We start from the raw sequence: 25,962 nt of genomic DNA, 5'->3' as shown, positions 1-25,962 counted from the left end.
GACACAATCATGTACTTGATAGTAGCCGACTGGTCGAAATAAAAAATAAATAAAAAAGCTCAAGTAAAACATCCACTGCCTGTGGTCCGGACAAACAGTGTGAATCCCATGCCATGGCTATGTTATGGCAGCCGGTTTTGTTGTGCTTGATGTCGCTAGCGCTCGAGCCCGTCGACATGCAATTGCAATGAGTATGATGTAAGCAGTGGATACGACAGGTAAAGCACACTTAACAGCACGTGACATTTGGTCACAAATCATGCATGATCATGATCAGTGGTCTACATGACCTGTACAGACCAGTATGACTCCCTAGTCAGTCCAGAGTCCAGTGCTTCGTGGTCGATGGCCGCGCGTTGCTGCTGCAGGTTGACTTTTTTTAGTCAAAGATGAATCGTTTGTTGCAGTTTACTCTGGCAGCCTGTCCGACTTCATACCATTTCTGAAAGCTGACCTGCCATCTCGTGACTCGGAGGCCATGTTCAGTCCGGCCATGACCCCTTCGAGTGCGAGCTTGTGGCGGACATTTGACGTTTCATTGAAGGTTGGGACGATTATTCAAATCGTCAACAGCACGCCACTATGCAGCCCTTTTCTCTTGTACCGCTACACTGCACCAGACGCGCATCCCGCGCAAGAGTACTTCGCTCTCACCATCCTGAAATTTCGTTATTTCTGGATTCGGCTGAAGGGAAGCGCTTCCGGCAGCACGTTCCCAGCTCCAGTGAAGCCTGAAGGAGAGAAAACCGGCTCGCGTTGACGGCGGTGGTGGTGGTGTGCAGTTGAAAATGGAACGTTCCTTGTCGCTCGCTGTGCTCACAGGTAAGTAGAGAGCTGTCTGATCGATGTCGCTCTCGATGCAAGTCCAGTTCCCATTCAGTGACCAACATTCAGACCTGTATGTATGTAGGGTGTCATTCGACTGAGACCATTATTTTGTCCACGAACAAATGGTTGCGGAGCCTGGTTTTCCTTCTGCCTTGTCCTGTAGTCGGTACTAGGCTGTCCCAGCGGTTGCGCGCACCAATCCGAAACAATGAAGGCAAAGCTCGAAGGTCCGAAACTATTGGATTTCTCAGTCTATTTGTCACGCGTACCGCGTATTACTGTAATGTATAAGTACGGACTTAGTACAGTCAAACCTCGTTAGGACGAACTTCAAGGGACCGAACAAGTCTGTTTGTCTTATCCGGAGTTCTTCTTATCCAGATCTGACAAAAAAATTGATATGCATAATTATCATAATAATTATGGTTTGTATTTATGTGAAGGTGCATGCTGTGGCAAATGTAAAACATTTTTTTAAAGTACAATGTGCAATGAATTCATGACAGCATTACATCCGCCTTGTAACATGTTTTGCCAGTACAAGAGGCCTCCACTATCGGAAAAAAGTACAGCCAGCGTACGCACGGGGACCGAAAGTTCGTACTACACGCTCAGGGTTCTAGCCAAAGGGGGGAGGGGAGTAGGGGGCGCAGCCCCCCCCCCCTCCTACTCTGTTTGCACCCCCCCCCCCCCCCCCTGTGAAAATGTGCTGCCTCCCTACTCATTTTCCTATTTTTTTGTTTTCATGCCATTCAATGAAAATGCAGTCGATACAAAATGCAGTCGATAGTCAGTACTAGAGGGTTCATAAGGGCACATTTGCCTGGGGTGAAGGCAGGTGTTCGCCCTGTACGTTGCATTTCGATTTGGAAGACAGTTATTTTGAAAATGGAAAATGGGTTACTGGGTACCTGTTTTCCCTGCCCCCCCCCCCCCCCCCCCCCCACACACACCCTACTATTTTGACCTGGCGAGAACTCTGACGCTGATTTTGTTCAAATCACGCTGGAAATTAGTTCGTCTTCACGAAAGTTCGCCGTACAGTGTTCGTCTCGTAAACGAATAATTTTGACTTGATAATACGATGGCTGGCCAACCATAGGGTTGGCCCTAGTTCGTACTAAAGGAAAGTTCGCCTTATCAGTGTTCGTCCTGACGAGGTTTGACTGTACATTTGTTACGCAAACTAAAATGTACTTGTACAAACTTGAAAGCTGACCAGTGAAAGCCGCTCCCATGATGAAAGCAGCGCCGAGTTGGACTGTACACAGCACAGCCCTGTATCTTGCGAAACGCTATCATTGGAGTCACACACTCAAGATGGGAAGTTTCAAGTTGACCCTATAAAGTTGAGTGGCAACACACACTAAGGGGGCGTTAGAATTGTCTTCATCAACTGTTCGAACAAATTTTAAAAGAGATTAGTTGGAGTGTCTCAATAGAACGGTTTCTATCGTTTTAGATTTTTTCAGTGATAAGGATGTCCGATCAGATCGACCATCTCGACGTACATGTAGCTATTCCAAACTCTTCGGAACTAATCCACCTCTCCCATCGGATGAGGTTGTGGACTTTCGAGGAGTTTCATCTATCTGAAGAGGCCAATAAGAAGCCAACTGTTCAGAAAAACGAAACTCCTCGAAAAGTGAAAGAGTGACAATTCGAACTGGCCCTGAGTGGTCTCTCCACTGCAAAACATCATCCTTCTCCAAACAGTCTAGCTTGGTAGGTCGGTGTAGGCTGCGATATTCATGATGGTGAATTTCAAGGATCGGTACAGTACTAGTGTGTTTCTATGAATGGTACACTGAGCATAATACAGTCAAACATTGTGGATGACCATTGTGAGAAAAATGTGCTATTCGCGAGTCGGCATTGTTCGTGAAGCTGAAAGTGTGCAGTCAAATGAGCACTAGCTCTCAGGATTGTGTTGTTATTCGCATGTTGTTGTTAAACCCGAGATCGTTATTTGGAAGTTGACTGTTCATTCGTACCGTTTCTACTGAGTGCTGAGTGCCTTGTGGTGTACCGGTCATGGATACTTCATTCAATCATTGGTTCACTGCAAGTATATTGTGGCGTTTGTCAAGTGAATGCATGCCTTTAGCATCCGGTGCTACACCGGACAAGCGTGTTGAAAGAACGCAAACAGCTTGTATGCTTGTAGCATTGGCCATTCAATACCAACACGGTCATTTTAATGTTCACAACGCAACTATCTTGCGAGTGTCTAAATTCTAAAAGCTACCTGGTACTGTGACCTCGCACTTTATGTACACTCAGACGTCGCTTAACCGCACATATCCGTTTTCCACAAAAATATCCGGATAGGCGAGGGAACTGGTTATGTTGGATACGCATGGCATATGCTGTAAATCTGTAACTGGATATTTTCCGCCGGATGGCGAGGGATCCGGATAAAAGAGGACCGGATAAGCGAGGTCGGACTGCATAATACTTTTTGTTCATTCAATAGTTCTAGCCTATTGTGGAGCTGATGACTTTCTAACAAATTACAATTTAGTGATCGGCCACTGCCCTCTACCCCCCCCCGCCCCCCCCCTCCCTACGCACACCGTGTACCATGAACACACAAACAGTCACACACCCTAATGCAAAATCGCTGTAAATAGGTCTTTCATCTTAATCTGTATGTTTCTCTGTGTGTGTGTGTGTGTATGTGTGTGTGTGTGTGTGTGTGCGCACGCATGTGCGTGCACGTGCGCATGTGTGTGTGTGTGTATGCGTATGTGTTTTATATATGCGTGTGTGTGCGCGTGATTTTTTGATGCATTCCGGGATTCCTTTTGGTCTATCAGTACTACTCGTGGCTTCAACGCAAGCACAGACATTACCCTCCGGTGAGCTTATTACACTCTGAAATCAAAAATCTACCTGTGTGTCTACCTGTGTGTCTGCCTGTGTGTCTACCTGTGGGTCTACCTGTGTGTGTACCTGTGTGTCTACCTGTGTGTCTACCTGTGTGTATACCTGTGTGTATACCTGTGTGTCTACCTGTGTGTCTACCTGTGTGTCTACCTGTGTGTCTACCTGTGTGTATACCTGTGTGTCTACCTGTGTGTCTACCTGTGTGTCTACCTGTGTGTCTACCTGTGTGTATACCTGTGTGTCTACCTGTGTGTCTACCTGTGTGTCTACCTGTGTATATACCTGTGTGTCTACCTGTGTGTATACCTGTGTGTATACCTGTGTGTCTGCTTGTATGCTGCTATGTTCGGATACCTTCAACTATACAGTACACCAGCTGCTCTTTTTCATGTTGCTTGCCCTTCTAGACTTGCAATTTCAGAATGCTTGGCCTCATTCCCTTCTCTCACATTGGTTTGGCTTTATAGCGGCCTAAGTTAGGCACACTTGAATTGTTTGCAGGCAACCTGCCTACACTCAAGAGAGCACTGCATTTCGCACAAATCCATTGGTATCGTTAAAACGTTTCGGTCTTTATGACCATGATCAGGAAGTTAGGCATGTCTCTTTTAAACCATGTATTGTAGTTCTTTGGAATAGTTTCGCTTCTTGTTCCTTTAGAAAACAATGCTGGGTGAAGGTATGCACGTGTGTATGTGTGTATGCTTGCATGCATGTGCACGTGTGTGTCTGTGCATGTCCATGCATCTCCCCAAATCTCTCTCTTTCTCTCCATATCTCTCTCTCTCTCTCTTCTCTCTCTCTCTCTCTCTGTCCCTCTCCCTCTTCCCCTCCCTCCCCCCCCCCCCTCTCTCTCTCTCTCTCTCTCTCTCTCTCTCTCTCTCTCTCTTCTCTGCTTTTTTTGTTATTCACAGGATGTTCGTGCAGTGCCTCAGGCCTTGCAACGTACGCGTTCACCTTCGACGCTGACTGGATCAACCCGTCACCACCTGTGGGCGCACATTGGTCCTGGCCCATTGGTGCCGCACACTCACCGTGCACAGTCGTATGGAGAGATGGTCAGCTGGCCAGTGCTGGGGTGAAGCAAGTAGCAGAACTGGGCTCCACCGGTACCATTCAGAATGAGTTCACAGCTGCCAAAGTTCTGTCCACGTTCCGAGGGGATCTGCTTGGCAAACCGCTTGGCAGCACGTCTCGCTCTTTTACCGTCAATAGGTAAATTTATTTGAATGTGTGCGAGGGGGCTGGGGGGGGGGGGGTGAGGGATTGGGGGGGGGGGGGGGGGGGTGTGAGGGGGTTGGGGGAGGAGTATGTGTGTGTGTGTGTGTGTGTGTGTGTGTGTGTGTGTGTGAGAGAGAGGGGGTTGGGGGGGGGGGGGGGGAGGAGTGTGTGTGTGTGTGTGTGTGTGTGTGTGTGTGTGTGTGTGTGTGTGTGTGTGTGTGTGTGTGTGTGTGTGTGTGTGTGTGTGAGGGTATGTGTGTGATGTGTGTGTGTGCGTATGTGTGTGTGTGCGTGTATGTGTGTGTGTATGTGTGCTTGATGTTATTCACACTGCATGGACCAACGGAACGGTTCCCCAGGATTGGCGGGATGCCCAACTCGTCCCGATTCCCAAAAAGGGTGACTTGACCAACTGCAACAACTGGCGCGGCATTGCCCTCCTAGATGTCGCTGGCAAGGTTTGTGGCCGTCTCATTCAGGACCGTCTCCAACTTGTCGCGGAACAAGAACTTCCAGAATCCCAGTGTGGCTTTCGCCCTGGTCGCGGCTGCGCTGATGCCATCTTTTCCATTCGCCAGCTCATCGAGAAATCGTACGAGCACCGTCAGAAGCTGTTCTGTGTCTTCGTAGACCTGAAGAAAGCATATGATTCCGTACCACGCCAAGCACTCTGGCTAGCATTGGGGAGGCTAGGCATTCCTGAAGGGCTCCTCAATCTAATCCAATCGTTCCACGAGAGCATGCAGGCAGCTGTGCGCGTCGGTGCCAGCACTACCGAGCCGTTTGCGGTCAACAATGGCCTCCGTCAAGGCTGTGTGATGGCCCCAGTACTTTTTAATCTGTACTTCGGTGTTGTGCTTGAGCGGTGGGCACAAATGATGCAGGACAGCGACCATCCACCTGGCATCCCCATCCAATTTAGCATCAATGGCAACCTTTTCTCAAAGCCCGCTCGCCAGTCTACTGCCGCAATCATCAACGACATTGAGTACGCAGATGACGCGGTCTTGCTCGCTGAAGACCGCCCTGGTGCTGAGAAGTGCCTTGAAACATTCTGCACGGTTGCCTCTTCCTTTGGCCTCTGCGTCAACGCTGCTAAAACGAAATTTCTCGTGGCAGGTAGCCAAGTCAACATGCCTGATAGAGCCGATATGAACGTCAACGGTGATACTGTGGAGCACGTTCCATCCTTCATTTATCTGGGGTCCGTCGTGACACCGGATGCCCGCTCCTCTACTGACGTCAGTCGCCGCATAGCTGAGGCTTCCAAAGCCTTTGGAGCTCTTCTTCCAGTCTTGTCGGATCGCTCGCTGTCATTAGTCAGTAAGCGAAAGCTATACGTGGCCTGTGTCTTGTCCATTTTGCTGTACGGCAGTGAGTGCTGGACGCCCTTGAAAGCTGATAGTAGACGTTTGGATGCCTTTCATCATCGCTGCATCCGCACAATATTAGCCATCCCTCGCAGTCAGCAGCAATCCGATCGCATCACGTCTGCGCAGTTACGTCGTCACTGGGGTGACCCAGTGCCACTCTCTGTTAAGATGCGCCATCGTCGTTTAGAGTGGCTTGGTCATGTGGCTCGGATGTCGGAGGACCGTGTCCCATTGCAGCTGTTGTTTGGTCGTTTGTTGGCTGCGCGCCCCTTCTGCGGTCCCAGGCGTAGGTGGAGAGACGTTGTGGCTACTGACACGAAGTCCATTCCAAACTGGTTTGATTGCGCACAAGACCGGTCAGCTTGGCGAGAGCAGGTTCTGGTTTTTCAGCCTCCTCGGGCAGTAGAGAAATCCGTACTCTGCTCATCTTGCAACCGGGCTTTCTCTCGTCCTCAAGACAAGGCACGGCACAAGTGTTTGGCTGAGCGCCAACTTCCCGTCCACCAACAGCGTGGTTCAGCACAGTGCGTCAGTTGCTGCCGATGGTTCCGTAGTAAGGGTGGGCTTGCAGTTCATCGCTGCCAGCCTGCACTCCCTGAACATGCAGATACGGCATTGACGGCGTCTCTCGCTAGTTGCTGCTTCCAGCATTGTCAACGCTGCAATCGCTGCTTCAAGTCCCGGGCTGGTTTTAACCGCCATAACTGCAACCGTGGAAAACGTCTTGCTGCAGCCGATAGGGAATCACTGCCGCTGATCTGCATGCATTGCCCGAAACGTTTCCGACGACAGCAAGATTTGACGAGGCACCAGAAGTCCTGCCAATGACGGTGCACTCCAAACTCTGGCCCCCTCCGGGGGTGACATTGCCCAATGGGCAGTCATGCTATAGTAGTAGTAGTATGTGTGTGTGTGTGTGTGTGTGTGTGTGTGTGTGTGTGTGTGTGTGTGTGTGTGGTGTGTGTGTGTGTATGTGTGTGTGTGTGTGTGGTGTGTGTGTGTGTGTGTGTGTGTGTGTGTGTGTGTGTGGTGTGTGTGTGTGTGTCCATGTGTTTGTGTGCGTGTTGTGTGTGTGTGTGGGGGGGGGGGGGGTGTTTGTCTGCATGTACTTCAAAGTATGTATGCATGTGCGTGCGTGCATGCGCGTGTGTCGTTCTTATCTACCATATTCTCCTGACCCCTGTTGGACCCACTTGGCCGGCTACTAACAGCCAGTGCATTCCTGAGTACTTTGCTTTGATGTTCGTGAGTGAAAAAGAGAGGAAAGACCGCAAAGTAAGATTTCACTAGCCAGGGAACTCCTGTTTAACAGCGATATGTTGTGGTCCTGGAAGTCAACTCTTCAGTCTGGGAAGTTGTTGCGTGTGTCTGTGTGTATGTGCACATGTGTGCATATGTGGATGTGTGTATGTTTGTTTATGTGTATCCCTTGCAGGTATTATCCACTTGTATCTGCACTGTCTATGATAGCTCCATCTCCGGACTGGTTTGTTGGTGTGGACTCCTTCAGCCTGTGCTCCGGATCCACATGGACAAGCTCTGCTACGATTCCTCTTTATGCCTGGGATGCTGGTGAGGCTTTTCGTCTGTGTCTGTGTGTCTTTGTCCATGTCTGTGTGTGTGTGTCTGAGTCTGTGTCCGTGTGTCTTTGTCCGTGTCTGTGGCTGTGTCCGTGTGGATTGTGTAAGGGCATTGTCCAATCATTGAGTGGCGTAGCTCTCTAAAATTGCAGTACCTATGGGCATGCTCTGACTAGCCTCCCCTCCCCCGCATGTAGAACTGCTCACAGTTATGTCATGACATATTCACTGGGTTGAGGGACATGTGCAGACGGGAAAAGTGTGAAGAAACATTGACTGTCACCACCAGGAATCGCACCAGGAACCTTGACTTAATGCCAGCGATGCTCTTACCACCAAGCTATGGTGTAGCTGTCATCCCAGCAGAGACCGTTCAACATTTTTCTTCAGACTTGACACAATTTATGTCATGTTTGCTACTAAATGCTAATCTGTTGTGTGTCCACATGTGTATGCATTGTTTGCCTTACAGGCACTGACAGTGGTCTGACGTTCGGGGCGGCCAACCTACCCACATCGCCGCCTGAGAACATTGCTCGTCTGGCCGGCGCCAGGGCAGCAAACACTAATTTTCAGTCCGTGCTTCCTGCCGTGCCTCTGGGCAACTTCACGTTCCGCTTGTCATCAGTCGACAGTACAGCCACTGGTTAGTATAAGTCTTAGGCTGATACAGAGCCACATACGCACTAGCAAAGAAGAGGACCAAGGAACTACAAGTTACGCTATAATGTCTAGTAACACCACCGGTTACTTGACAATCAGCTCATGCGATAACATTGCATAGCTCTGTAGTTCCTTGGTCCTTTTCTTTGCTGTAAATTAATCCTTGGCTCTCTATCCGAGTCTATATATAGGTACTAATGTTCACCTGTATTTGTACACGTGCAAACATGTTCATTGCCCCATCCCGCGAACAGGATTGCAGGCAATCTTTTCTCATTCAATGTGTGCAGCTCAGACTGCCTGTTCGTGAGACGGAGGATGGAAGTACTTACTTGGTCCGACTCACCAAAAATGTGTGGTTATCTTTACCTTGTATTTTCTCTTACTGCCAATGGATGGAGCTGCTCCAGTCCAGGGTACTTGAGATAGTACAACCACTACCAACAAGCACATGCATCCCTCGTTATTTCTGACAGGCCTTTGCTTGTTGAGCGCGGCACTCCAAATACCACGAAGAGGTCTGTGTTTTTGGTGTGTACTTTTTCAAGTACAACGAAAAAAAAGAAGAAGAAAAAATACTAAATACCAATAGCTGGCTCGGAACCGCCAACGTGATGGGAGGCTCATGTTGATCAATTTGTTGTTGGTATTATCCGAATGGAGTTCTAGACATTCAAGCTTAGTCTATGACCCACTATACAGGACCTTAGGAGGGCAAAGGAAATGCGGCATTTGACAAATGCCATGACGTGTGCATACCGGTCACTACGCTTTTAAACAGCTAACAACGATGCAATTCTCTTGTACAGGCTGGTTGTCGAACGCCCCAAACCACCTTATGCCATCATAACTACCGGGGGAAAACTACGCATGTTCAACATTCCGGACCCGCTCCTCGTACTTCCTTCGTTTTTCCTGCTCATGCCTATGGTAGATAGTGGCCAGTGGTGCAATGCGGTTTGAGGCAGCATGGGGGTAAACCTGTACATCACTGAGTGTTCGCTCGAAACGACTGCCCCGCAATCCACTCCACTTTGCCATACGATATCTAAGCTTTTCATCCATCTGAAGGGATGTTTTCCTACTTTCTTCTTCTTGCTCATCATCATCATTACAGTGCCTTCTGGCCACATCTCGCCAACATCTACCAAACTCCATACGCTCAACAGTTTTTGTGCACACGCACATGTTGTTCAGGCGTCAGGGGCCCAGCCTCCCTGCCCATCCGACCCGCCACACACAACAACGAAACTGAACTAAGAGTTCTATACATAATTTCTTGACAAGACGGAGACGGACAGACAAGAAGACCGGACACGACGAGGTAAACTGAAAACTGAAGAAAAAGACTAACATTATTGCAGCATATGAGCATGCGCACAAACAAAACACAACGTATGACAATGACGTAACGTTACTTGGATCATGTACAAACTATACCTGCAACCAAAACCCGTCAAATATGAGTCAAAGCAGAACGCAAAACAAACCAAAATAAACGAAAGGACCACAACAAAAATAAGCCATGAAAAGTTTTTCTACCGATACACAACAACAGTGAACACCAACATCCATACCCATTAGTACGGCTTCATTTATCTTCCTTGCCGGGATAAACTTAGCGGGTCCGAGCGACAGCAATGCTCTTGCCTCTGGTGTCATCACACCCTCCACCTCGTTCTCAACCCCACTACCCTTGCGAGTCCGTCCAGTCTGGAGTGTCATCATTCCCTCCACCCCACTCTCAACCACTACCCTTGCGGGTCCATCAAGTCTGGGAGGTTCCTCTCTGGGGTCGTATTTTCTTTCCTCTCCCCTATGAGCATATTCTCCTTTCTCGTCAACCCTGCGCCGTCATCCCTCATCACGCTGTGATACATCTGATTGGCATGACCTAGCAGCCATCCAATGCATGTGGCAGGGAGTTTTCGATATAGTTGTCCCAGGGGTTGTTGGCGCTGTCTCTTCAAGCTATTTTAAATGGCACGCTACTTCTCCTCAATGAGCCTGATGGCCGCATATGTGAAGGATAGCTATGCATGTCATTCATGATCATTACGTGCATGCTGAATTGAAGTCGACATTTTTAGGGGGTGCACCCCCCCCCCCCCCCCCCATGCCCCATGCGAGCTACGCACTTGTAATTAGTTGCTACCCATGTGTCTAGGGAGTGGTTGAACCATTCTCGGATCCTGCTACAGTCAACTCCACTTATAAGTTATAACAAACTTGCATATAGCGAATTTCATGATATAGCAAACCGTTGTCCATGTCCCAGTTTGAACCCACAATGTAAATGAACTTCTGTTATAACAAACTTTGGCTATAAAGAACTAATTATCCTGCACAAATAGTGTTCGTTATATCAGGAGTCGACTGTATATACAACACTGTGCAGCCAAGTAATTGTAGACGATCTAGCTGCACTTTTTAAGATGGAGTTCGTACGGGGAGAAGCGCAGAGAATGGTATCAGAGAGCAGTGAGATGGTCTCTCCTGCACTGATATTTTTAGATTTTGCTACAGTGCAACCTGTGTAAGGCGACTGCTGCTCAAGAGCGCTTAGGGATGTGGTCACTGTGTACAGGTGTGATTTCCGTATCCAGTGTCATGTGACTGGAAATAGCACTGGTCACTGCAGTGGTCTTCTGGGACAGGTGGTTGCCTTGTCCAGGTTTCACAGTGCAATAAAACCTGTCAAGGCGACCACTCGGATAAGGCGACCACCTGTCCCAGAAGATCACTGCAACCAGGACCCAAGGATGCTATTTCCAGTCAAATGACCCTGAACAAGGAGACCACCTGGAAACAGGGACCACATTTTGAAGGTCCCTTGAGTGGTCGTCTTAGACAGGCTCAGTTCACAGTATATGAATGCGGAGCTAGGTAGCACAATAAGCTCGAAAGGATCTGAAGATCATGGCAATAGATATAACAGCGTGTCCATGCTTAATTCCTAAGAACGCTCATATCTCGCTTGTCTGGGCAGTCCGGGACCAGGTACTCTCCGCAACTCCGAGTCTGAATCGCATGCATTTCAATAGGGAAGGGGCAGAAGTCTGGCGTATGACATAACTATCCTCACACAAAAGGTAAAAGAGTAGTAATATTTCAACTACAACTCAATGACAGGGTGCCTCGCAGACAGACTTGCCCAGAACTTTGCGGGTCTAGATACGAGACAGAGATATGAGTGTATAGCCCTGGAGTGATCAAGTTAGGATCAATGTTGCACACTCACTACTCACTAGTATTGTGCAAAGCATACAGGCAAGTTCTCGCAATCACACCTCCCCCTGGCTATGTTTATTCCTTTCCATAAGTTACATGACTTTTTCAAGAACTTCTGTTCTATTCTGTTGAGCGTGTTTGTGTGTGTGTGTGTGTGTGTGTGTTGGTGTGTTTGTGTTTGTGTGTGTGTGTGTGTATTTGTGTGTGTGTGTGTGTGTGTTTGTGTGTGTGTTTATGTGTTTATGTGTGTTTGTTCGCATGTGTGTGTGTTTGTGTGTGTGTGTGTGTGTGTGTGTGTGTATGTGTGTGTGTGTGTTTGTGTGTGTTTGTTCGCATGTGTGTGTGTGTGTTTGTGTGTGTGTGTGTACGTGTGTGTGAACGTGTGTGTGTACGTGTGTGTGTGTACGTGTGTGTGTACGTGTGTGTGTGTGTGTGTGTGTGTGTGTGTGTGTGCATGTGTGTTGTTGCAGTAACTGATCCACAGTGCTCGATGTGCATTGCACCAACAACTCAGCCACTGCCCACCACAGGCTCCCCGACAACAGCCTCCCCGACAACAGCCTCCCCGACAACAGCCTCCCCAACAACAGCCTCCCCAACAACAGCCTCCCCGACAACAGGCTCCCCGACAACAGGCTCCCCGACAACAGCCTCCCCGACAACAACATCAGTGATGCCTGGTGGTGGCTGCCCACAAGACTCCATTCCGTTTGGCAAGTGTCCCACGCTGTGCAATGTCTCTGATCCCACATACAATTGCTCTCAAGGGCAGCTGTGCTGTGCGGACAACTGCGGGGGTGCGAAGTGCACGAAAGCTTGTCCAGTGCTTCGGTGTTCACCGTGTAGTGCATATGTATATGATAACAACTCCTGTCCAACATGCCAATGCCAAGGTGAGTAAGGGTGCGACACTCACAGGCTATGACAGGCACTCATGTGACCATATCCAGACAGGCATAGTGCGATGGTCTAAGACTAGCGATGTCAGGGTAAATTTCTGTTTTGAGAATCGGGCAAATATTGTAATACCATCCGATTCCTGAAGACAAGTAGAGTATACTGGCAAAGTTTGAAGCAAATCGGAGCAAATATAGTGGACTTATTCCAGTTTAGAGTGCACGGGGTAAGCGCCGCCATTGTCGAAAAGCACCATGCCTCACTGTACACAAACCAGATCTCACCACGGCACAAAATCGGTCTTGACAACAGGGATCGCGGCTCATGAATAATCTTGCGCACTGTACAAAATGTACATACCGTAGCTGTACTGTTTTTTTTGTTGTTGCTGCAAACTGTTGGAGAAATTCAAGAAGACTGTTGAAGAGTAGCCGAAGTGTAAGTTGTGATTTGGCCATTCTCCGAGACAAGAAGAGTTCGACAAGTAGATTAGGATCCTGGTGGTGGTCCGCTTTGAACTTCATCAGTTCTAACACCAATGCATTTGAAACGTTTCCGATCATGCTAGGCAGGGGCTTATCCTGCAATAGCTGCTCCTCCTTGAGTCTGTCGCATCCCCTGCTCACAGTGACCGGACCCCGAAATCACTACGAGCGGCGACTGAATATATAGACGTGTGGCCTCACGACAAGCCCAACACAACCCAGGGGCCAACCAATATAGCTGGCTTGGTCCAAGTAAGTTCAACCCCACACGATCAACAGACAAACAAAGACTGTTAGATTTACGTTGTGAGTAGTATCAAATCCGAGCTCAAAGTAAACGAAGACAGAGAGCTGAGACCGAGTCTCGACTGCTAGACTAGACTAGAGTAGACTAGACTAGACTAAAAACTGAACTGAAGTAAGAAAGAGAATGAGAGCTTCTTTTATAGGGTGCTTCAGAGATATATGGCGTGATCATTGCGAGGTAATTCCAGGAAATAGCAGAACAAGTCAAACCGGAATGTGAGCAGCCAGTCAGCAGAAATGCAGAATATATGTACGGTGATCATTCGAGAAGAAAGAGAAAGAAAGACATCGAGAAAAGAAAGACCAAATTGGGACGTGGGGAGCCCGCTCACCCACGTCAGAGTACAATGTGAGTATATGAGGGTCACGTTGGGGAGCCCGCTCACCCAACGTGCCATAGTTCAGCGGCTTCTTATGGTAAGTTCTGCTGCATTCTTGGTCTTGCTTGCGTGATACTCTGACCTCTTGCGCGGTGACGGTTTTGGTTCTTGCACACGTCTCATGTCTTGCACTTAGCTCTTGTTATACAATGTCATATTAGTCTTGGCTCTTTGCACGAAGCGCCGAGGCATCGTGGAAACCTGTAGAACGTCGTAGTGACGTGGTTTTGCACAAAGCCTGGAGTCGCATTTCCAGGAAGTGAAGCACTTCCAGGAAACGTACAACGCGAGAACCTACCTGACCAGGTTCCGGCCTTGGATCACATGACATGTTATGCCAAGAAGGCATGTCACCTATGTGGGAAAGCGCGTGTCGCTCAACCTACATGCTAAGCACGTGGGACAAGACACTGGCCAAACCACATTGTCCCAAAAGGGCATGACAGCTCAGCACAGAGCTGCTCACTAGGTAGATCCTGCTGTCACAGGACTATCAGGCAGCAGTAGTCACGTTCAGGGACGTGACAAGTCCAAGACTCGACAAGACATCTCCACCGCCGGTCCCTTTGCTGGACGAACACTCATGATGGCGTTGTATCCAGCAATGGAGTACCTGTCGCGAAAAATACTACAAGTCTGGTGCGCGGCGTGATACGCCGGTGAAACTTGGCAGCTAACTAAATTGGACGACGGGGAACACGATGGAACTAAAATCAAACCTGTATCAGGCAGTGCAAGAGATGAAAAAGGCGACTGAACATACGCTACCTTGTCGGCGGCCATACTCCCAGCTCTGAAGGCGCAGCGCGCCCGCACGAACGCGGATACGAAAGTTCATCTTCTATTTTCATGGCAATAGTCACAACCAAGCTTGTCACTGACGTCTTCAGGACACATTTGAAAATCCCGCGTGCCAAGTACTGCACGCACTAGCCGCGACTGGCGTTCTGCCGTACTGGCCTTTTGTGCCATCATTTCAGCTGGTTGCTGGGGAATCCAGCGACAAGCGTGGAGGTCACGTGGCACGGCACTCTGACATCGCTACTAAGACCATGATTGAGAAACGGACGGTACCATGTTCAAGTCCTGCTAGGATGCAGAAGGATATTTTCCAGGCGTGGATGGGTGGGTGCGTGCATGCACGTGTGTTGTTCTACAGTAAAACCTGGTTTAAGCGACCACCCCACGGTGCAAGGAAAAGCGGTCGTTAAAGCCAGGCGGTCTTTAGAACCATGTCCCACAGTGTCTGTATAGAACTGTCGGTGCATGGAAAAACGGTCGTTAAGAGCAGGTGGTCGCTAAACCCAGAGGTCGCTTACACCAGGTTTTAATGTATAAGAAGGTAGTGAAAGTATCGATCGATTCGATTGCTATGGAAATCTAAGTGAAATGGTCTTCTCGTTTGTGCTTTCTCGTTTGTGCTTTATGCATTACTGTTCTATGCATTACTGTTCTATGCATTGCTGTTCTATGCATTGATGTTCTATGCATTGATGTTCTATGCATTGATGTTCCATGCATTGATGTTCTATGCATTGATGTTCTGTGCATTGATGTTCTATGCATTGATGTTCTATGCATTGATGTTCTATGCATTGATGTTCTGTGCATTGCTGTTCTGTGCATTGATGTTCTATGCACTGTTTGTCACTTGCAGCAGCCACGACACCACCACCAGTATCTACTACAACAGCAGTAGGATATCAGATTGGTGGAGGATGTCCTGATGTGAGCACAGGTTTTGGAATATGTCCAACGAATTGTGACGTAGATGCAAACTGTACTACAGCAGGAGAGTTATGTTGTAAAAATCAATGTGGAAGTTTGCAATGTACTGCAGTATGTACACTACAACAATGTCCTGTCAAGTGTGCCATGTACACTTTGGATAGCAGAGGTTGTCAAACATGTACTTGCATTGGTAAGTCTCAAACATCCTGCAAACTGTGCAGGCTCTAAATTTCTCTTCTTTGTCTCAGACCATTGTTTCATCCGCTGTCATAACCTCTTACCTGCATGACACAGCTATTCTACAGTGCCCATTTTGTCCAAATCATATCGATAGATTTGTTCCACACCCTCCCTACCATTATATTGACATGTCAGCAGATGGGTTTCTGAAATGCAGTACGAAAATTGTGGTTGAACATGACAATTTGATGTTGAGTTCATCGCTAGACACCTGACAAAGTGTGAGGCCGTAAATATTCCTAAGGCCGACCCGTCGCACCGGCTTTGGAGGTGGGTGGCCATGGAAGGCGGTTCGGTGGCCCTCACGCGGGAGAAAATTTCAAAAATTGAAGCCAATTGCAAGAATTTCCGGGCATTTGGTTCATTTTCAGTGAAACTACAATGAAAGACTCTTTGATTCTGCAAAAAAAAACAAGAAGATTCTACGATTGGGGACAAGGATTCTTCATTGTTCACCACGTTTGCGCTGAGCTGTGATCATCTCGCTTTGTTACAGTGTGCTCCAAAAGAATCGGCCACAAAAGTGGAGTGGCCTCAGCCGCCCCAGACCCAGCGGCTGTGACGACCTTGTTTGGGCCTAGTGCATTGTGGGCAATGTCCAACCAGCCTGTAGAGTTTCAATTGAAGTCTTCGTTCCAAAGTCTGAAGGAGATGTTGCACTGTCTCTGCTGCATAGGATTTAATCTAATATGTAGTTATTGTATCACATCGCTGGGCCGTAGGAAATGTCCTTGCCTGGTGTCCTGGTCGTGACGGGAATTTATCTTCGGACTTTTGTTTCCTTTTTCCATTCCCTCAAACTAAGGAAATGAATCCTGATTTTCCATATGATGTTGTTTGTTCCTTGCAGCAGCCACGACACCACCACCAGTATCTACTACAACAGCAGTAGGATATCAGATTGGTGGAGGATGTCCTGATGTGAGCACAGGTTTTGGAATATGTCCAACGAATTGTGACGTAGATGCAAACTGTACTACAGCAGGAGAGTTATGTTGTAAAAATCAATGTGGAAGTTTGCAATGTACTGCAGTATGTACACTACGACAATGTCCTGTCAAGTGTGCCATGTACACTTTGGATAGCAGAGGTTGTCAAACATGTACTTGCATTGGTAAGTCTCAAACATCCTGCAAACTGTGCACGCTCTGAATTTCTCTTCTTTGTCTCAGACCATTGTTTCATCCGCTGTCATAACCTCTTACCTGCATGACACATAGCCAGCAATCGCATGTCATCACGTACATTGAAAATCAACATAATTTTGCGAATCGACCTTTTTTTCAGGATCACTTTTCAACGAGGACGAAGCAAAGTCGGCCGAACGAAGCCTAGAGGAAGAAAATCACCCTCTCCACTTCACCATCACGATACTGACATAGATACGAGATGAAACAACTAAAAAATCCACAAGAAAACTGTACGGCCGTCATCGCGCTGACTTAGGTCTGACTTTGGTCTGAGAATTTCTATCACGATCAAAAATGTACGAGGAGTACTGAAAAATAAGCCACAGACGTACCTTTATCGCTGTCTACTCCTTTTTCAAGGCACAAAAGTCGACTCTCCACTTTCAAACCAGGAACCAGACATACCAGTGGTCCTTTTCAGCTGCTCCACGAGCGCAGGAAATGTTCACCAAGGGGCGCAGAGCAGCATCCATTCCAGAAAAAGAGCTAAAATACGAGTGAAACTGCATGACTGAGTACATGAGTACATGTATGAGTACATGCAGAAAATAGTCAATTTAGGCGTTTCTGCTCCAAACAGCAACAAGCTTCGACTAGAAACAAAGATTACACCAAAGGATCAAACAACAACCATTTTCTGCAGTTATTTTTGCAGATGGCTTCCTTGTGCTTGGCCCAGCACGCCAAAAATCACACCTCGGAGGAGTACAAAAATTACAACTCTCAGATGTCCTCGATTGCTGGCCATGATAGCTATTCTACAGTGCCCATTTTGTCCAAATCATATCAATAGATTTGTTCCACACCCTCCCTACAATTATATTGACATGTCAGCAGATGGGTTTCTGAAATGCAGTACGAAAATTGTGGTTGAACATGAAAATTTGATGTTGAGTTCATCGCTAGACACTTTACAAAGTGTGAGTGGTAAATATTCCTTTGGCAGACCCGTCGCACCGGCTTTGGAGGTGGGTGGCCATGAAAGGGGGTTCGGTGGCCCTCACGCGGGAGAAAATTTCAAAAATTGAAGCCAATTGCAAGAATTTCCGGGCATTTGGTTCATTTTCAGTGAAACTACAATGAAAGACTCTTTGATTCTGCAAAAAAACAAAAAGACCGGGGACACGGATTCTTCATTTTTCGCCATGTTTGGGCTGAGCTGTGATCATCACGCTTTGTGAAAGTGCGCTAAAAAAATCGGCCTCAAAAGGGGGGTGGCCTCAGCCGCTCCAGCCGCCCCGGCTGTGACGACCTCGTTTGGGATTAGTGCAGTGAGAGCAATGTCCAACCAGCCTGGAGAGTTGCAATTGAAGTGTGCATCTTAAAGACGGAAGGAGATGTTGCACTGTCTCTGCTAGCATTTCATCTACATGTAGTTGTAGCTTATTGTTATCACATCGTTGGGCCATAGAAAATGTCCTTGCCTGGAGTCCTGGTCGTGACGGGAAATTTTCTGCGGACTTTTGTTTCCTTTTCCATTCCCTGAAACTAAGGAAATGAATCCTGATTTTCCATATGATGTTGTTTGTTACTTTCAGCAGCCACGACACCACCACCAGTATCTACTACAACAGCAGTAGGATATCAGATTGGTGGAGGATGTCCTGATGTGAGCACAGGTTTTGGAATATGTCCAACGAATTGTGACGTAGATGCAAACTGTACTACAGCAGGAGAGTTATGTTGTAAAAATCAATGTGGAAGTTTGCAATGTACTGCAGTATGTACACTACAACAATGTCCTGTCAAGTGTGCCATGTACACTTTGGATAGCAGAGGTTGTCAAACATGTACTTGCATTGGTAAGTCTCAAACATCCTGCAAACTGTGCAGGCTCTAAATTTCTCTTCTTTGTCTCAGACCATTGTTTCATCTGCTGTCATAACCTCTTACCTGCATGACACAGCTATTCTACAGTGCCCATTTTGTCCAAATCATATCGATAGATTTGTTCCACACCCTCCCTACCATTATATTGACATGTCAGCAGATGGGTTTCTGAAATGCAGTACGAAAATTGTGGTTGAACATGACAATTTGATGTTGAGTTCATCGCTAGACACCTTACAAAGTGTGAGGCCGTAAATATTCCTAAGGCCGACCCGTCGCACCGGCTTTGGAGGTGGGTGGCCATGGAAGGCGGTTTGGTGGCCCTCACGCGGGAGAAAATTTCAAAAATTGAAGCCAATTGCAAGAATTTCCGGGCATTTGGTTCATTTTCAGGGAAACTACAATGAAAACTTTCTTTGATTCTGCAACAAACCAAGAAGATTCTACGATTGGGGACAAGGATTCTTCATTGTTCACCACGTTTGCGCTGAGCTGTGATCATCTCGCTTTGTTACAGTGTGCTCCAAAAAAATCGGCCACAAAAGTGGAGTGGCCTCAGCCGCCCCACCCCCAGCGGCTGTGACGACCTTGTTTGGGCCTAGTGCATTGTGGGCAATAGTCCAACCAGCCTGTAGAGTTTCAATTGAAGTGTGCATTTCAAAGACTGAAGGAGATGTTGCACTGTGTCTGCTAGCATTTCATCTACATGTAGTTGTAGCTTATTGTTATCACATCGCTGGGCCATAGCAAATGTCCTTGCCTGGGGTCCTGGTCGTGACGGGAATTGTTCTTTGGAAGTTTGTTTCCTTTTTCCATTCCGTCAAACTAAGTAAATGAATCCTGATTTTCCATATGATGTTGTTTGTTCCTTGCAGCAGCCACGACACCACCACCAGTATCTACTACAACAGCAGTAGGATATCAGATTGGTGGAGGATGTCCTGATGTGAGCACAGGTTTTGGAATATGTCCAACGAATTGTGACGTAGATGCAAACTGTACTACAGCAGGAGAGTTATGTTGTAAAAATCAATGTGGAAGTTTGCAATGTACTGCAGTATGTACACTACAACAATGTCCTGTCAAGTGTGCCATGTACACTTTGGATAGCAGAGGTTGTCAAACATGTACTTGCATTGGTAAGTCTCAAACATCCTGCAAACTGTGCACGCTCTGAATTTCTCTTCTTTGTCTCAGACCATTGTTTCATCCGCTGTCATAACCCCTTTCCTACATGACATAGCTTTTCTACAGTGCCCATTTTGTCCAAATCATATCGATAGATTTGTTCCTCACACCCTCCCTACCATTACAATGACATGTTAGCAAATGGGTTTCTGATAGAAACATTGTGGTGGAACATGACAATTTGATGTTGAGCTCATCGCTTGACCCTTTGCAAAGTGCGAGGTGGTAATTAATTCTTTGGCAGACCCGTCGCACCGACTTTGGAGGTGGCCGGCCATGTAAGGGGGCTCCAGTGGCCCTCCCGCAGGAAACATTTCAAAAATTGAAGCCAATTGCAAGCATTTCCAGGCATTTGGTTTCTTTCCAGTGAAACTGCAATGAAAGACTTTTTTTGATTCTGCAAGAAACTAAGAAGACACTTTGATCGGGGACAAGGATTCTTCATTATTCGCCACGTTTGCGCTGAGCTGTGATCATCTTGTTTTGTTAAGGCCACGCCGTTTTTTTCTATGTTTCGCGCCACCTTATTAGATGAAATCAATGAGGGAGGGCGAAAAAAATAAAAAAGCCATCCAAAAAAACAGTGTTCGTGCATTGCATTTGTGTACAGTGAAGCGACGCGGCACTGTTCATGTACATGAATACATGAGTGTATCCCCTCTGCCATGCTTGTGGTCCAAACACAGGCGGCATGATGATTACACTTTGTACTTCGGAGCTTCGGCTTCGAATGTGACAGTGTGTTTGGCCTCAAATCGCTCTAGTTTTCCATAAATTCCCACACACTGTCACATTCTTCACCTTCAGGCACTCCTCGTGTAACCCCGATTCCATGTCGGACCCTGCGGGTCCTAGCGGAATCTACGATTGTGTGACTTGCGGCCCAGCTTATTACACACACATGTATAATTATGTACATGTGTGTGAGCAAGAGTTCATAACCCCCAAATATATAAATATGGGGGTTATGAACTCTTGGTGTGAGCTGAGTACAATCATGCGATAAATACATGTGCAATACCGGTATGTATGATGTAGAACAAATATTTAATTGATGTCATGTTCCTTTTTTTCCCCTTTTTGGTTACAATTACTTACTTACTTACTTACTTTCTTACTTACTTACATTTTCCGTTTTTCTGGGTTTGCATTAAATTTGTATTGCATTTTGACAAAAAATTGTTCCGTTTTTTTTAAACTCCGGCTTTGAAATACATGCGCGCGGGGGACTCGAAACACAAGATAAAAAACGGTGTGGCCTTACGTGTAGTCCGAAAATATCGGCCACAAAAGTGGGTTGGCCTCAGCCGCCCCAGCCGCCCCCAGGGCTGTGACGACCTTGTTTTGGCTTAGTGCAGTGAGAGCAATGTCCAACCAGCCTTTAGAGTTTCAATTGAAGTGTGCATTTCAAAACCTAAAGGAGATGTTCCACTCTCTCTGCTAGGATTTCATCTACATTTAGTTGTAGGGTATAATTGTTACCACATCGCTGGGCCATAGCAAATGTCCTTGCCTGGAGTCCTGGTCGTGACAGGAATTTTTCTTCGGACTTTTGTTTCCTTTTCCATTCCCTCAAACTAAAGAAATGAATCCTGATTTTCCATATGATGTTGTTTGTTCCTTGCAGCAGCCACGACACCACCACCAGTATCTACTACAACAGCAGTAGGATATCAGATTGGTGGAGGATGTCCTGATGTGAGCACAGGTTTTGGAATATGTCCAACGAATTGTGACGTAGATGCAAACTGTACTACAGCAGGAGAGTTATGTTGTAAAAATCAATGTGGAAGTTTGCAATGTACTGCAGTATGTACACTACAACAATGTCCTGTCAAGTGTGCCATGTACACTTTGGATAGCAGAGGTTGTCAAACATGTACTTGCATTGGTAAGTCTCAAACATCCTGCAAACTGTGCAGGCTCTAAATTTCTCTTCTTTGTCTCAGACCATTGTTTCATCCGCTGTCATAACCTCTTTCCTGCATGAAACAGCTATTCTACAGTGCTCATTTTGTCCAAATCATTTTCATAGTTTTCTTCCTCACACCCTCCCTACCGTTACATTGACATGTCAGCAAATGGGTTTCTGAAACGCAGTACAGTAAGATCGGGCGCCGAAGAACGCAGGGGCTCGAGCGCAGCCTAGGAAAGCTCTTAAATTTTGATTCTAGCCAGACCGTTCTTATTCACACGCGCGCGCGCGGCGAGTCGAGTGACGTCATGACGTTTGTCATGTACATGTATGTACATGTACAGTTGTGGCAAGTGAAATCCGACACTTGCCATAGGGGACAGCGCCACAACTGGACATCAATGATGTAATGCACTGCACCTAATTTGTACTATAGAGCCGTATGCATCCCAAACAGATCGAAGGGTCACACCGTAGATACACACAGTTCACAAATATGGTACACATAAGGAGTATTGGTATCTAATCCCCATTAATTTTTGCCAGCACCTTTTGAACCTTGACTGTGATGAGCACGAGTTTTGTCATCAGACAGATATTGAAAGTTGTATGTAACACATGTACTGTACGTATGCAGGGCTGCAGGGGCTGCAGACTGCATGGTGCAGTCCCCTATGCCAAGTGTCGGATTTCACTTGCCACAACTGTACATGTAGTGCAATGTAGTACATGTACTTCTAAACTAGTGGGTGTCGTAAATGCGAATGACTGTACATGTAGCAGTTACTGTTTACACGTGTACATGACATGTACTCACCTCCCATACATGTACAATGTAGATCTACGTACAATGTAGATCTAGTGTTCTTAAATCTGATAATTCTAGCCTGGACTGTTCTTAAAGTTTGCCGGTTTTCCAGCCTGGGTGTTCTTCGGCGAGGTGTTCTTCGGCGCCCGATCTTACTGTACGAAAATTGTGGTGGAACTTGAAAATTTGATGTTGAGTTCATTGTTAGACCCTTTGCAAAGTGCGAGGTGGTAAATATTCCTTTGGCAGACCCGTTGCACCAACTTTGGAGGTGGGCGGCCATGGAAGGGGGTCCAGTGGCCCTCCCGCGGGAGAAATTTCATTCAAAAATTGAAGCCAATTTCAAGCATTGCCAGGCATTTGGTTCATTTTCAGTGAAACTACAATGAAAGACTTTTTGATTCTGCAACAAACCAAGAAGATTCTACGATTGGGGACAAGGATTCTTCATTGTTCACCACGTTTTCGCTGAGTTGTGATCATCTCGCTTTGTTACAGTGTGCTCCAAAAAAATCGGCCACAAAAGTGGAGTGGCCTCAGCCGCCCCAGACCCAGCGGCTGTGACGACCTCGTTTGGGCCTAGTGCATTGTGGGCAATGTCCAACCAGCCTGTAGAGTTTCTATTGAAGTGTGCATTTCAAAGTCTGAAGGAGATGTTGCACTGTCTCTGCTAGGATTTAATCTAATATGTAGTTATTGTATCACATCGCTGGGCCATAGCAAATACCCTTGCCTGGAGTCCTGGTGGTGACGGGAATTGTTCTTCGGACTTTTGTTTCCTTTTTCCATTCCCTGAAACTAAGGAAATGAATCCTGATTTTCCATATGATGTTGTTTGTTACTTGCAGCAGCCACGACACCACCACCAGTATCTACTACAACAGCAGTAGGATATCAGATTGGTGGAGGATGTCCTGATGTGAGCACAGGTTTTGGAATATGTCCAACGAATTGTGATGTAGATGCAAACTGTACTACAGCAGGAGAGTTATGTTGTAAAAATCAATGTGGAAGTTTGCAATGTACTGCAGTATGTACACTACAACAATGTCCTGTCAAGTGTGCCATGTACACTTTGGATAGCAGAGGTTGTCAAACATGTACTTGCATTGGTAAGTCTCAAACATCCTGCAAACTGTGCAGGCTCTGAATTTCTCTTCTTTGTCTCAGACCATTGTTTCATCCGCTGTCATAACCTCTTTCCTGCATGACATAGCTATTTTACAGTGCTCATTTTGTCCAAATCATATCGATAGATTGGTTCCACACCCTCCCTACCACTATATTGACATGTCACCAGATGGGTTTCTGAAATGCAGTACGAAACTTGTGGTTGAACATGACAATTTGATGTTGAGTTCATCGCTAGACACTTTACAAAGTGCGAGGTGGTAAATATTCCTTTGGCAGACCCGTCGCATCGGCTTTGGAGGTGGGTGGCCATGGAAGGGGGTTTGGTGGCCCTCACGCGGGAGAAAATTTCAAAAATTAAAGGCAATAGCAAGAATTTCCGGGCATTTGGTTCATTTTCAGTGAAACTACAATGAAAGACTCTTTGATTCTGCAAAAAAACAAGAAGACGGGGGACACGGATTCTTCATTTTTAGCTATGTTTGCGCTAAGCTGTGATCATCACGCTTTGTGAAAGTGTGCTAAAAAAATCGGCCTCAAAAGGGGGGTGGCCCCAGCCGCTCCAGCCACCCCGGCTGTGACGACCTTGTTTGGGATTAGTGCAGTGAGAGCAATGTCCAACCAGCCTGTAGAGTTTCAATTGAAGTGTGCATTTCAAAGACTGAAGGAGATGTTGCACTGTCTCTGCTAGGATTTCATCTACATGTAGTTTTAGTTTATTCTTTTTATCACATCCCTGGGCCTTAGCAAAATTATAATTAGTGTCCTTGCCTGAAGTCCTGGTCGTGACGGGAATTTTTCTTCGGACTTTTGTTTCCTTTTTCCATTCCCTGAAACTAAAGAAATGAATCCTGATTTTCCATATGATGTTGTTTGTTACTTGCAGCAGCCACGACACCACCACCAGTATCTACTACAACAGCAGTAGGATATCAGATTGGTGGAGGATGTCCTGATGTGAGCACAGGTTTTGGAATATGTCCAACGAATTGTGACGTAGATGCAAACTGTACTACAGCAGGAGAGTTATGTTGTAAAAATCAATGTGGAAGTTTGCAATGTACTGCAGTATGTACACTACAACAATGTCCTGTCAAGTGTGCCATGTACACTTTGGATAGCAGAGGTTGTCAAACATGTACTTGCATTGGTAAGTCTCAAACATCCTGCAAACTGTGCACGCTCTGAATTTCTCTTCTTTGTCTCAGACCATTGTTTCATCCGCTGTCATAACCTCTTACCTGCATGACATAGCTATTCTACAGTGCCCACGTCAGGCGAAATTACTCGTCAGTCGGCGACACGCATTTTTCACAAAAATTTGCTTTTCACCTGCTGGGAGAGTATGCGTGTACTCGAGTCTCAACCTGAGCACGTTTGTTTCTCCTTTTTTCAGCTCCAGTATAGCTTTTTTTTCATTGCAAAGCCGTCCTCGATTGTTGTGTTCGTTGTTCAAACGAAGTGGACATTCAATCATGAAGGCAGAGGACATAGGAGCCTGATTGGAGTTTCTTGTGGCATAGGACGGCCACACAGAGACACTTTGCGATTTTCTGAATATAAAATACCGTACGCACGATGCTGAGATCATTTTGTGCGATATCAAATTGTTTGTGATCTACCACATCGAGCAGAACGGGATCCAAACACAAGCTTACCGACGGTTAGGCTGCCGACCTGACTGGATAAATGATCCCTGGCTTCACCAGACGCCAGAAGTCGGACACCATGTCCTTTGCCGCGACGTCCATCTCCAAAAAGAACTCCATCTTTGTCGCGAAAAGGCTTGAAATATTCAATATTCAACCGAGATTCGCGGACTCGCGCTTTCTCGGATCGATTAATTTCCTGTTGGAACAGTTGCAGGGCAGCTTCCCGCCACTGTTTCAACAGGCGATGGCTCCAAAGCATGCCTGGAACAAGCCATATCGAGGTTGCAAGCCACCCCTCTCAGCAAAAAATTCGAAGAAATTCGAAATTTCAATGGTGGAAGATATACTATAAAGAGAATTTCAAAAAGTATGTTTCGCGGAACGATCGCTCAACCTACGTCATTCAAACTTTGCAGGATGGTTC

At 46.7% G+C, this 25,962-nt stretch overlaps 1 protein-coding gene across 11 annotated transcripts in view; it reads left to right on the top strand.

Annotated features, from left to right (window-relative positions):
- Positions 1-604: 604 nt before the first annotated feature.
- LOC135830149 (mucin-2-like) overlaps positions 605-25,962 on the top strand; it is a 51,794-nt gene continuing 26,436 nt past the window's right edge. For 3 of the 11 annotated variants that reach the window (XM_065342548.1, XM_065342544.1, XM_065342543.1), the window contains exons 1-13: positions 606-822; positions 3,648-3,689; positions 4,632-4,932; positions 7,747-7,883; positions 8,364-8,537; positions 12,256-12,678; positions 15,511-15,774; positions 16,675-16,938; positions 18,553-18,816; positions 19,720-19,983; positions 21,660-21,923; positions 23,604-23,867; positions 24,773-25,036. In XM_065342548.1, coding sequence (XP_065198620.1) covers positions 789-822; positions 3,648-3,689; positions 4,632-4,932; positions 7,747-7,883; positions 8,364-8,537; positions 12,256-12,678; positions 15,511-15,774; positions 16,675-16,938; positions 18,553-18,816; positions 19,720-19,983; positions 21,660-21,923; positions 23,604-23,867; positions 24,773-25,036 — 2,959 coding nt within the window. In that variant the 5' untranslated portion in view covers positions 606-788. Of the gene's footprint in view, positions 823-3,647; positions 3,690-4,631; positions 4,933-7,746; positions 7,884-8,363; positions 8,538-12,255; positions 12,679-15,510; positions 15,775-16,674; positions 16,939-18,552; positions 18,817-19,719; positions 19,984-21,659; positions 21,924-23,603; positions 23,868-24,772; positions 25,037-25,962 lie in introns of all 11 variants that reach the window. The other 8 variants (XM_065342553.1, XM_065342550.1, XM_065342552.1 and 5 more) reach the window with 8 other exon arrangements.

Source organism: Sycon ciliatum, chromosome 13 (genome assembly GCF_964019385.1).
Source record: "Sycon ciliatum chromosome 13, ocSycCili1.1, whole genome shotgun sequence".
Lineage (NCBI taxonomy): Eukaryota > Metazoa > Porifera > Calcarea > Leucosolenida > Sycettidae > Sycon > Sycon ciliatum.
This window is presented reverse-complemented; position numbering and strand designations above follow the sequence as displayed.